A 12,263-nucleotide genomic window follows, 5' to 3' on the forward strand; every position below is an offset into this window, starting at 1 on the left:
GCAGTCCTTCATCACAGTCTTATTGGTCTGCAGGTTTGACTGACAGGGGCCGGGGAGTTTATCGCAGCAGCACTCCAGGAGGCAGCAGTGAGAGTGTCAATGGAGAAGATGGACATGGGCAAGGTAATTAATACGTTAATGATTAATGATAATAATATTTATGGAAAATTACACTCCAAAGGGCTAATTAACAGAGTATTATGACACTGAGTACAGTTATATGTAAATTTAATTAATCTCTGCATATTTGTCAGTTGCTGTTGTTCCCTTTTACGCTTCTGGCTTCTCAAAATAAAAGGGAGACAGTGAAATGAAAAGAGGAGAAGATTAAGAAACATCTGCTTCGTAAGAGGGATGAGTTCAGGCAGTTGGTCTTAACTTTGATTTTCTTCAACTTTGAATGAACGGTTCTATATTAATTGGTTGTTTTTCCTCTGTTTTTTAATCCCAGGTCAGAACCATAAAGCTTTGAGCTCCACTCCAAGCCATCAGTCATCCTCATTGGGCCTAATTAACAACTCTAGCTCCAGAATGGGACAGGGCCCCGGCCGCAGGCCCAGAGGTAGGCTGAGCTATTGATACATCGGACCTTATTCAGATGTCAGCAAGAGAGTAAGTGTGTTTGGAAAGTGTTAAGACTGTTTGTATTTCAGGTCTGTTATTTGATGAAGACTCTTGCCACAATACCTCTGACTCCATGTTTGGTCACCATGGAAACAAGGGAGGTCGTCCAGGATCAGCAGACTTCAGCCACAACACCTCCAGCTCCAATTCACCTGTCAACTGCAGAGGTACATCCGCTTAAAGCAATATTTATTTAAAAGGATATTTGCATTGATACTTCATAAATTTGCAGATTTGATTTCAGTTTATTGTCAAAGTGCTTTCTAAAATTTGTCAAGGCATACACCGTTTCACACGATACTTTTTTAGAACAATTTTTCCAACATAACACAAAGAATTGTACACAAGCATCCCCTCCGTCCCTCCCTCCCTCCCGTAGCAGAGAGAAACAGGAAAAGACGTTGGCATAAAGAGACCATCAAATACAAAATAGGTAGTGGTAAACAAAAATGTAGCTGCAGGTGTAGCCCAGGCTTCATAAGCTGTGATAAAACTAACAGGAAAGGGGGTAAAAAGTCAGTTTATTTAGTGTGAATGAGTGAGAGAGAGATAGCTGGCATTTATAGGGTTAACTCCGCCGTACAGAGAGAGCAGTGCGTCAGGACGTCACGGATCAATTGCGTTGCAGTTGCGCACAGCGCTCTGGGAGATAGTTAGATCGGAACGAGAAGCTGCACCGTCCGGCTGCATGAGGAAGGCTCTGCCTGAGAAAAATATCCAGAAGTGGTTAAAACAGAGTGAAATAGACGGAATTCACCGCGAGTCGAACCCACAGAGTTCACGGTTGATGATACAAGTTCGGCGGTCAGGTTTTTTTGTGGAGATTTGATTCGGTGACATTGATGTTGAAAGAGAAGACGTCAGCGACACCAGTAGTCGACTATAGAGAGAGGATACCATTACCAGCACTGGATAGCCATCAGGCGGCTTCCAGACACCGGTTGGATCATCGGATCCGAAGAACCAGATGGCGAGCCAGAACCGAGGAATGCGGCAGCACAACTGAACTTACCTCCAAAACCTGCGGTGTGGTAGGACAGTGAAAACACAAAGATTAAAGGGCCCCAACGAAATAAAAACACTGAGCTCATAACAAAGAAAGAAAAGACAATACAAACTGAACACAACACAAATTTTTATTTTCTTTTTTTTTGCTGTTTGTTATTTTTCATATTGCATTAAAAATTGTTGTCATAGGTTTTCGTTGTTGATGACTAACAATATAAAATTGAAAACTAACAGACGTGTGAGTGTGTTCAATGTTGGTGTTCCACACTGGGCTCCATGAGCGTTACTTTAGACTTCTGAAACTGGTCCAAACAGAACTGAAACTGAAACTAAACATTAATACCTGTGACCTCTTTAGGCAAAGAGGGGTTACACAGGCAACAGTATATAATATCCGAGTTCTAACACCATGAGGCAAAAGGCAAATTTGACAGCAAGTAAGTCTGTTGTGCTGTTGTGCCGCTTACAGAACCTGAGTGCAGCACACACATAACATTTAACCAGAAACAAGACAAATACTAAAAACATATATTACATCAGACTTTACAAATAAGTAACTGCAGTAACGTCAATTTAATCACTCAATTTTACATTCTGTGCTTGGTTTGGAGCACTGAGGCCTACTTAGAACCTGAACTCTAACTCATATTTAACAGGTTGACAGACCGAGGAACAAAAGAGTTCTGCGGTCTGTTCAGTCTGACCTGTGGGACTCTAAATCTTCTGTTCTTCTGTTCTTCCAGTAAAACATGAGAGGGATCTGATGTAGTATTAGAAAAATAGAGATAACATCCTTCAATGAATAATGCTATCGTTTATTACTGACAAACGTTATTCCCAAGTGACTCAGTTTATATACAGTTCATTCAGGTCTCACATACAGTAAAACCCTGGTGTAATCAGCTGGTTCCCAGATTCAGTTGGTAATAACACTAATGTTTTTCATCTGTTTTAGACACAATAGATTGTCATGCTCACTCAGCCAGCCTCTCGAGTGATGATGTCACGGGTCTCAGCCGTTCACAGCAGACTCTGTCACGTAGCTCCACCCTCCCGTATGACCACACACCCCAGAGGGCCCAACCACAGCGTGGAGGCGGAGTCAGGACTAAGACTCGCCCATCTTCACCTGGAAGTGAGATGGTGACGCTGGAACAGTTTCTACAAGAGAGCAACATACAGTCACCTCCTATGGTAAGAAACATATGTGTGTAACCCTTGGTCTTTGATTTTCTACAGAGGGGGCAGTCAGAGAAAATAATATATTGCACTTTCTGAGAAAATCAGTTGTAGTATTTAAAATAACATGTTAGTCTCCTTACAAGAACACAGCAGAATGGGTTTTTAATCATGAAGCATTACTTGATGGCATTTGAGGCTGGTTTTAAGCCCAGCTGGAGGTGATTTCAGACAGGTCTACCGCCAGAAACAGCTTTAACAAACCAGAAAAATTCAATTCAAGGTTATAGAGTCGCTCTGACTCGGCCTTAAAGACATGCACACTTTAGATCAGCCTCATCAACACTTGTAAACAACTACAAAGAAAAACTACAAGTTGTAATCATTGAAGCTGAAGGGCTGATTCTGGAGCACCCAGTAAACAACACCATTTAAAAGAACCATTCAACATTTGTAATGGATTGAGGTTTATGTTACAACAGAGGCAGTAAGTTGCCTGGCAGTGGGTTTGTCTTGTTTGCCAGCTTCTGTTGATCATTTCACTTAATGCTCTGAATCTGTCCCTGAGTAAAAGTGACTTTTTTGAGTGATCATTTTGCAGATTGGGGGAAGCAACTTTAGAAATATTACCATGGATTTAAGCTTTTGTTTGGCTCTGAGATGAAGCAGAAGATTCATCAAGGAGAAAGATGACTCACCACAGTCATGAGAGAAGAACGGAAAATGATGTTTTCCTTGATTGACTTTTTGTACTGCAAGTTCAGAGTAGTGTCAACAAAACCAATAGCATGGCTGCAGAGACCATCCAAGGACATGTTATTTGACTTTTTTCAATGTAGATAATAAAAAAGAAAGTGAGGTTTTCTAATGGAGAAACGGGAGGTGTGTATTAACTCCACAAACAGTCGTCTCATTCTTTTATTTGAAACCAATCCAATTCTAAAATGTTTTGGTATTGATTCTGAAACATATTGCACATCACATGAAGAAAGGAACTGTGACACATGTTCTGTTAGATAGCATATCTTGTCTTATTATAGAGTTGCACAGTTGATTTATGCTGGCCTCTCATCATTATTAATGAACGCAGGTTAATCTGCTTATCATAGGTGGCCAGAAAGGGAAATTACTGATCATTTCCAGATGAGCAACAGACACTCACTTACAAGTCATATCCAATTTTGTGAGAAGTGCTTCTTATCACCTCTAATCTGTTATGGGATTTTTCTCCTGCCTACAAATCAGCTATTTCAGCCCACCCTGTCACCTAAATATTTACTCAGAGAGCCAGAGTGTGAAATCATCAGATACCCAGTCTTACTAAAAGAATTTCAACACCCCTAATAATTGTTATTGATGATCCTGTACAAAAGAGGAGGCCTTCAAAAACACATTCCCATGACAAAAATATGGAACACAGGATGATTCAGATAACGATACCATTGTTAAATCAAAAGAATTAATGAATGTGATTAATACTGTAGACTAGACACACATGATTTCATTCCATCAGAAATAATCATTTAAATCACGCTTGCTCACAAAGTGCAGAACAGATAGACAGAATTAATAAGTAAAATATGCTACATGTAGATATGAAGTGAAATGGAATTAGATACACGGTCACTTGAGATGAAAGGTCACACAGAGTCAAAACCACTGTCCTCAGCTAAGTGACGTATAGTCAGTACTTAGCAACCCTCCCCTTGGCAGATCTCATAGCTTACAAATGCTTTTTCTAGTCAGCTAAGAGTCAGTCAGTCACTCAGTCAGTCAAAAAATTCCTAAATCAAGAACAGGCGTAGTGAGTGATGGAGTTGAATGATCAAGGTACACCATTGGTCGGCCGTCTGAATGCTGGAGTTTTCCCATTGGCCGTTGCTCAAAATAAAATTGGCACAAACAGTTTGTATTAAGGGGCATTTACAGCCCGCAGAGCTGCCAACGTGGCGCATTTGTTGCTAGATGTAGAGACCTTTTTTCAAAAAATCACCCAGCAACAAATCTGGCAACTTTTCATACAAACCTTACCTACTTTCCATAGAAAAGAGTCACCTACGTCACTAGGTTATGACCTAGTCTTATTTTCTTAGGCAAGTTTTGACTTCATCTGTCGACAGCACGTTTCCAAAATGACTCTGGTTTATCCAGATGTTGCTTTTTAGACTCCAGATGTTGATTTTTGTGATGGGGTCACAGGTAAGTTTTACTTCTGATGACGCTACATAGACCCTGTTTGTGAAAATAACGCTGCTCGGTGAGAGGATGCACCATCTCCTGTGTCAGCTACACCTTCCTGAAGGTCCTTTCTGTCCAGCAGATGTGCAGTTTTTTTTTTTTTTAATTATTTTTTTGGGCCTTTTATGCCCTTTATTGACAGTACAGTAGAGAGACAGGAAATGGGGAGGCAGAGAGAGGGGGAATGACATGCAGTCCGATGCGGGACTCGAACCGCAGCGAGGACCTTAGCCTCTGCGTATGGGGCGGATGCTCAACCAACTGAGCTACTCGACACCCCGCAGATGTGCAGTTTTGCCCAAAAGTCTACAAGATCTTGTTTCGACTTCCACATTTCCCCTAACTGCCATTTCTCAATGTCTATTGAATGTGGAAATTTCAAGCTAAGAGCACTGTTCATTTTGATTCTCCAGTCCTCCATTTCCAGAATCAGTTATTTAGAAGAGGTCAAGCCAGAGGTCGAGCCAGATAATTTATTTACTGTGGAAAAGTCATAAGATGATAATTGCTAAGAACAGTTTTTGACCTGCCTTTCAAATCCCAGCAAGGCAATTAAAGTTTAACAAGTTAATTTAGAGGCTTTGTATATTGTAAGAGTAGAACGTTGCCCAAACTTAGCCACAATTAGTTAACTGTGCATACTGTGATACACCTAATTACCAAGTCCATAGAAATAACCCATATAAAATATACTTTAAGTATTTGATGTGTTATTATGTAGCTGTGCTTAGCTGTGCTTAGCAAAAGAATAGCATTCAGGTAATCGATGTTAGCTACACCCTAAAAAAGCAAAATTTTTCTTATTTCCTGTCCTAATTCATTCTTTCCATTTTTTGGTTCTCTGTCTAGGTGTCTACAGGAAGCAGGGAGGACTTGATGACTGACTATTTCACCAGAAGCCCCGCCCCCTCTGGTCCCACCAGTCGAGATCAGGTGACTCCCACCAGTTATGTCACACCCACTGTACAACCATCCAACCAGAGGCCAGGCCAGAGTGTGAAGCCTTCACCTCGCCAGCCCATTGGCCAATCCCCATCCTCGGGCCAGCCCCTCGCCCAGAGAACCAGCCAATCCCTGAGCCGGGCCTTCAGCCTGGCCTCAGCTGATCTACTGCGCTCTAGTGGACCAGACAGTTTTCGTGGAAAAGAGGGTTCTTCTGGCCAATCAGATGTGGTGGTTCGGCGGCAAGGGGGAGGGGCTAATGCTAGAGAACGACCACTCTCTGCTCGTCTGGCTGGTCCAACTAATCAGCTCGGAGATGGCAGCTTCATAAACCCACCCATCCACCACTCATCCTCTCTCAATCTGCAGACGGAGAGATACGCAGAGCGGGAAAGAGGGAGGACTACTGTCTCTCAGAACGGCCCGTGCTCCTCCTCTTCCTACCATCACCGTGGAGAGGTCGCCATGGTATCTCCGGTCAGGGCTGTGCCCACCCCACGGGCCAACGAAGGCTCGGAGCATGGGGATGTGTTACGGGAGGGACAGTCAGGTGACTCCTCCCTCCTAAAGAAAGAAAGTGAGAGAGCGAGGTGCGGCTCTGTTGAACACCCGAAAAGCACGCCGGCTTCCCCTGACCCCAACAACGACCCCCAGACTGTGTGGTATGAGTACGGCTGTGTCTAAAGACAGGAACCAGTCTGCTGGAGCTTCATGGTCCAAAGCCTCAGACACAAGTCACCAGTGTTTGGGCTGAGCGTTTTGTCTTGTGGATGAATGTTAGAACGTAAAACTGAAGCTTTGTTCTAATTCAGCATCAACCACTGGAACTGTCTCCAGGCCCAGCACATTTAAAACATCTCTGCATAAAGGACTTTAATTTCTATTTTCTAAAATGAACTTGTAGATGAACAACCAAACCTGATTCAACACACCACCTGCCAATACAGCTGCTGAAAACAGTCATTCAGGAAGTTTTCTGAAGCGAAGGAGCTGAACACAAACGTCACATCACACACCAAGTATCAGATCTATGCAGTCAATTTCGACTCACCGTTTTCCACTCACCGTCATCAACCCGAGCTGAATCGCTCAGAGGCGGGTGCAATGTAGATTGATAGTTTTTTTAAGGATTGAAACTTGAACACCACAACACTAATGTCTTTTATTACCACCATGTTTAGTGTGATTCAGCAAATAGCCTCAGCCCATATGATGGGATTTTCATTTCAAAGCCACCAAAGCATTTTTGAAAACGGTGTTGCTATTACTGACTGTTTGAAAGATGGATTGTGGATGTTTTTGACCAGATGATGATTCAGATGTTAAATTTTTTTCGATTTTGGATTTTAAAAACCTACAGAAACGGAGATGGAAGTTGCAATGTCTTGTAGTCTGAGAATCCATAACACTTAAAGAGTGGTTGTGGAGCAGAACACTAAGAACGGGCTTTGAAACTCCGTGACTGCTGACTGACACCGTCTGGCCCTGCACATGTTTATCTGGATGCCAGGAAGTAGCCCTCACCAAGAACAATTGGAAGTGAAGACGACCAGAGCGACTGAATGTATCAGATTTCTCTTCCTTTTTTCCTCTCCTCCACTATCTAGAACAAACACACTGGAAGAGATGAGAGGAAAGTAGGAAATGGAAAAAAGCAGAGAGAGACAAAGCATGTGAAGGAGAAAAGGGTGAGTTAGAATAAATAGAGGGATGCTGGGATGTGGAGAGCGGTGGACAGGATTAAGGGACAGATATAGAGGCGAATGGAGTGATGTGAGGATGAATAGATAAACAAGACAGAGATGGAGGGCCCCTCCCAGTTAAATTACAGTCTTTCTTCCTCCATCTTTAGATTCTATCCCAGCATGCAACACTCTGACACTTTACTGGAAATGTTGCTCTACCCAGGCCAACACTAGTTTCAAAAACACAGTCACACACACATATATATAATGATATATACAGACACAGGCATTGTCCTTGAGGGGGTTGGATGTGGCTTCGCTAAACCATTGAACTGGACTTAATTCACATCCACACACACACATACACACAGACATACACACACACCGCTGGGTAAACCACTGTGTTTTGGTTGGGGTGTACTGCTGCACGCTACGTTAGCCAGACAGTTGTAGACACTGCATAACAGAGAGCGGGAAAGACTCGGCCTGAATCCAGAGCCACTGTGATCCGAGTCGTTAGAGTTGTTCATGCAGTGAATTAACTCGGCAGCAGAATTTGAGAGTTGGGCAGATTGTGCTCGGTGTAATTATGTAATGAAAACATCATCCAAGTGTCTCTGGTGAGTTTCTGACTTTGGTGCACATTAACTTTTGCATAGCACCATAGCATAACGGTGTGACAGCTTCATGCAGATTTACCATGTCAGTCAATGATAAAAGGTGCTCAGTCCTCTACACTCACATTTAACTGAAATTTGTCATAAGTCATGTCTTTAATGTGTCTACAGCACATTTTCCACTGGTCAAAAAACCCACTAAGATCCATCAACATCAGGCTTTTGTAGGCAATGGAAAAGGGAACAATCGGTATTCACACCCGGGTCACATGACCCTGCAGTAGACGCAGGTATTTATTTGCTCCGGTTCCGATCAGCACCAAATACAACACCCGGGTGCACACGCTAATTTTCTCCGCTTTTCCTGCTGTAACGCCTCAGCAGCACAAACACTTTAGACACACCTGTCACCTGTCCAGGTGCTGTTACACCACACAGTGATGCTGCACACAGTGATGACAGAGTGAAGCTGCAGCCCTGAAATAAGTTTTAAAAACACACAATCACTAAGCGAAGTGTCTCACACAGAGGCTCCGACACTGACAGAAGCAACAACCTGAGGATGAGACGTGACAGATCTGTTTTACGGCGGCTAGCAGCTCACTCTTCCTCCCCTGTGTGTGTGTGTGTGTGTGTGTGTGTGTGTGTGTGTGTGTGTGTGTGTGTGTGTGTGTGTGTGTGTGTGTGTGCTCTGCAAGTGCAAGTGATGACTCAAGTCAACTTTTGTCAACACTTGCTCACATTAGAGATTCCTCACTAAAAGATCTTAGTATGAAGTTGTTTTTCCTAAAGTTTATCACTTCTTGTATGAAGCTCACCCATACAGGAGAGACATATACACTGAGTCACGAGTCCACTGGAGACACATGAATGATTTTGTCATCACTGGTAGAAAACATTTGGGGGAGTTTAAAAATATGTGGTGTATTGTTTTAACGATAAATGATGACGTTAATGAAAAAGAGATGAGGACACTGATCCACTGACGTGTAGTCTGTGCTGCTTGTAGTAAATGCAAATCTGTGCTTCCTACATTGAAAATAACTGACAACAAACATTCCTGGAAGAAGAAGATGATGATGATGATGATGATGATGATGATGATGATGATGATGATGATGATGATGATGTAACACTGGAGTTGTGAAAATGAAGATTTTTTGACTGGAATCCATCATTAACCTTTCTGCTCACCTTTTCGAGCAAAAAGCACATGTCAATATGCAACGAACTAAATTATTTTACCTGTAACATTTGTATATGATGCTAGATTTTATAAACTGGTCACATGTTAGAAGACCTGGGATACATTTAAAAAAAACTTGACCTTGAAAATGTTGATACCAAAACAGATCCAGATGAATTCCTGTAAACTGGTAAAACCCTGTGATTCCACTGTAAAACTTTTAATAGGTGTAGATTTTTGTTTTTTAATCCTTTTGAAATGTTAGAACTGAGATGAAGTGACATGATGTGAAACACTGTAGGTTGATGCTGTCAGTAGTTCGTCTGTTAACTGTGCTGGGTTGGTGTGTGTCGTCTTTGTTGCTGCACTTAAGGCATCTCTGCATTATAATTTCCCAAAGCCCTTCAGGACGTGTGTGTGTGTGTGTGTGTGTGTGTGTGTGTGGGTGTGTGTGTGTGTGTGTGTGTGTGTGGGTGTGTGTGTGTGTGTGTGTGTGTGTGGGTGTGTGTGTGTGTGTGTGTGTGTGTGGGTGTGTGTGTGTGTGTGTGTGTGTGTGGGTGTGTGTGTGTGTGTGTGTGAGTGAGTGTGTGTGAGTGAGAGTAAGTGTGAGAGAGTGTGAGTGTGAGAGTGAGAGTGAGTCAGCAGTTTCCTGATGTCACAGTGGGGAAAAAGATTCCCGAAGCATTTTTCTTTTATTGAAAACACCATCACATCACACCATCTTGCATTATTACTGTTCTTGGCTTTGTTGAAGGTGTGTGTGTCTGTGTGTGTATGTTTGCTTCTTGTCTGTTTTCTGCGTGTGTGTGTGTGTGTATCTGCCAACCTGCCTTAATGTCCCAAAAATGTGGCGTCTTCCTTCATCGAAACCTCTGCGATCTCGTGAGTGGTTTCCATGTCTTAGCACATCTGTGCAACCTTTTACTGAATTAGAAAAATATTAGTGCAAAAAAAGCTGCAGTGCAGTTCAGCGTCACAGGAGAGAAGTGAAAGCAGAAGGTGACGTGGAGCTGATGTCACTGACATTTCCTGCTCTAACTGGAACAACTGCTACTGTAACTGAGGAGACTGATGTTATTACAACCAAGAGCTTTTTTGTAATAAAGATTGATAAAGTCATGATCTCGCTTCACTTTCTCAGTTGACCTCTGACTCTCAGGGCAGGTGCTCCTGGCAGGTGAGAGGTCATCAGTATGTGACTAGATATGAGAAAAACAAATGCAAAGCAGTAATGAGCAGAAGTTAAAGAACATGTGTAATTGGGAATATTTCATCATTTCAAGGTCACTGTGTTTTTCGATTGTGTTCACTGGTTAAAAATGAACTTTGATCTTACAGTGCGTTCAGAGTGTTTTCAGACTTTTCTTACGTCTTGTAGATTTAGTTTTGTGTGGATACATTTCTGAATGTCTCCACGCCGCTGACAGTCAGAGCTGTTTTCAGGTTGTCCGTACGTACGTCCATCCCATTCTCACGGACACGATATCTCAGCAACGCCTTGATGGAACTTCTTCAAATTTGGCACAAACATTCACTAGGACTCAAGGATGAACTGATTAGATTTTGGTGGTCAAAGGTCAATGTCACGTTGACGTCACAAAACACAGTTTTAGCCTTGTGAATGCGGTATGTGGAGATCCTCTCAAGGGAGTCCCTTCATTCTACTCTCAATAACCCATGATGACAAAGTGAAAACCTTATTAGTAGTTTTTGCAAATTCATTAAAATATAAAAACTGAAATCTCTGATTTACAAAAGTATTCAGACCCTGTACTGTGACACTCAAACTGTTTTCTGCAGTTGTCAGTGAGATCTGTCTACAACTTTGTCACAGCTTGACTACCTTTGTGGTGAAGATGAAGCTGAGCCGGAAGGCAAAGCTCTCGATTAACCAGTCGATCTTTGTTCCAACCCTCACCTCTGGTCATGAGACCTGTAGTCAATGTAGTGAATCCTTCAAGTCAAAAGGAGCCGGTTGGGGCATCTGATTAGGATGTCTCCTGGGCACCTTCCTTTGGAGGTTTTTCTGGGCACATCCATAGAAACTGGGAGGAGACCCAAGAGTAGACCCAGAACTCACTGGAGGGATTACATATCCTATCTGGCCTGGGAACGCCTCAGGATCCCCCAGGAGGAGCTGGAAAGCGTTGTAGGAGAGAGGGACGTCTGGAACTTCCTGCTTAGCCTGCTGCCACCGAGACCTGACCCCGGATAAGCGGAAGAAAATGGATGGATGGATGACGGGACAAAAAACCAAGCCAGAAAGCCCAGGGAACTCTCTGTAGACCTCTGCAATGAAAATGTGGTTTTTGAGCAAGCTTATGAAACCACTTCTAAAACTCTGAGTGTTTCCAGGAACAGAGTGGCAGAAGTTTGGAACCACCAGGTCTCTTCCTTTGAATTCAAATTCAAATTGAGTAACCGGCACAAAGGGCTGCAGAGGAGCCCGAGAACATTCGCTCTATCAGAGCTTCAGCAGTCTAATGGAAGGACGACCCTGTCAGCAGCTCTTCATCAGTCAGACCTTTATGGTGGAGTGGTTAGACAGAAGCCACTTAGAGTTAAAGGCAGATGACACCCCAGACAGGGGTTTCCCACACAGCATTTAAGGGACTCTGAGAACATTAGTGCAGCAGATTACTGTAATACTCTTTTCAAATGTGGATACAAGCACCAAAATTGATTTGTTTATTCCTCTGAGGCCAATCATTTGAAATATCCCATTAGCCATTTGAAATTTCGAACTGGTTGCCATTTTCTAAGATGGCCGCTATTTCTGGTGTA

The 12,263-nt window shown here is 42.8% G+C and overlaps 1 protein-coding gene across 1 annotated transcript in view; it reads left to right on the plus strand.

Moving 5' to 3' along the window:
• LOC111226116 (protein Daple-like) overlaps window positions 1-7,634 on the plus strand; it is a 48,056-nt gene extending 40,422 nt beyond the window's left edge. Inside the window, exons 28-32 of the mRNA XM_022751210.1 lie at window positions 34-123; window positions 452-562; window positions 654-791; window positions 2,588-2,826; window positions 5,899-7,634. Of these exons, the coding sequence (XP_022606931.1) occupies window positions 34-123; window positions 452-562; window positions 654-791; window positions 2,588-2,826; window positions 5,899-6,675 (1,355 nt within the window). The 3' untranslated portion in view covers window positions 6,676-7,634. The remainder of the gene's footprint in view (window positions 1-33; window positions 124-451; window positions 563-653; window positions 792-2,587; window positions 2,827-5,898) is intronic.
• The last annotated feature ends 4,629 nt before the right edge of the window (window positions 7,635-12,263 follow it).

Source organism: Seriola dumerili, unplaced genomic scaffold (genome assembly GCF_002260705.1).
Source record: "Seriola dumerili isolate Sdu_G_001 unplaced genomic scaffold, Sdu_1.0 BDQW01000149.1, whole genome shotgun sequence".
NCBI classification, from domain to species: Eukaryota; Metazoa; Chordata; class Actinopteri; order Carangiformes; family Carangidae; genus Seriola; species Seriola dumerili.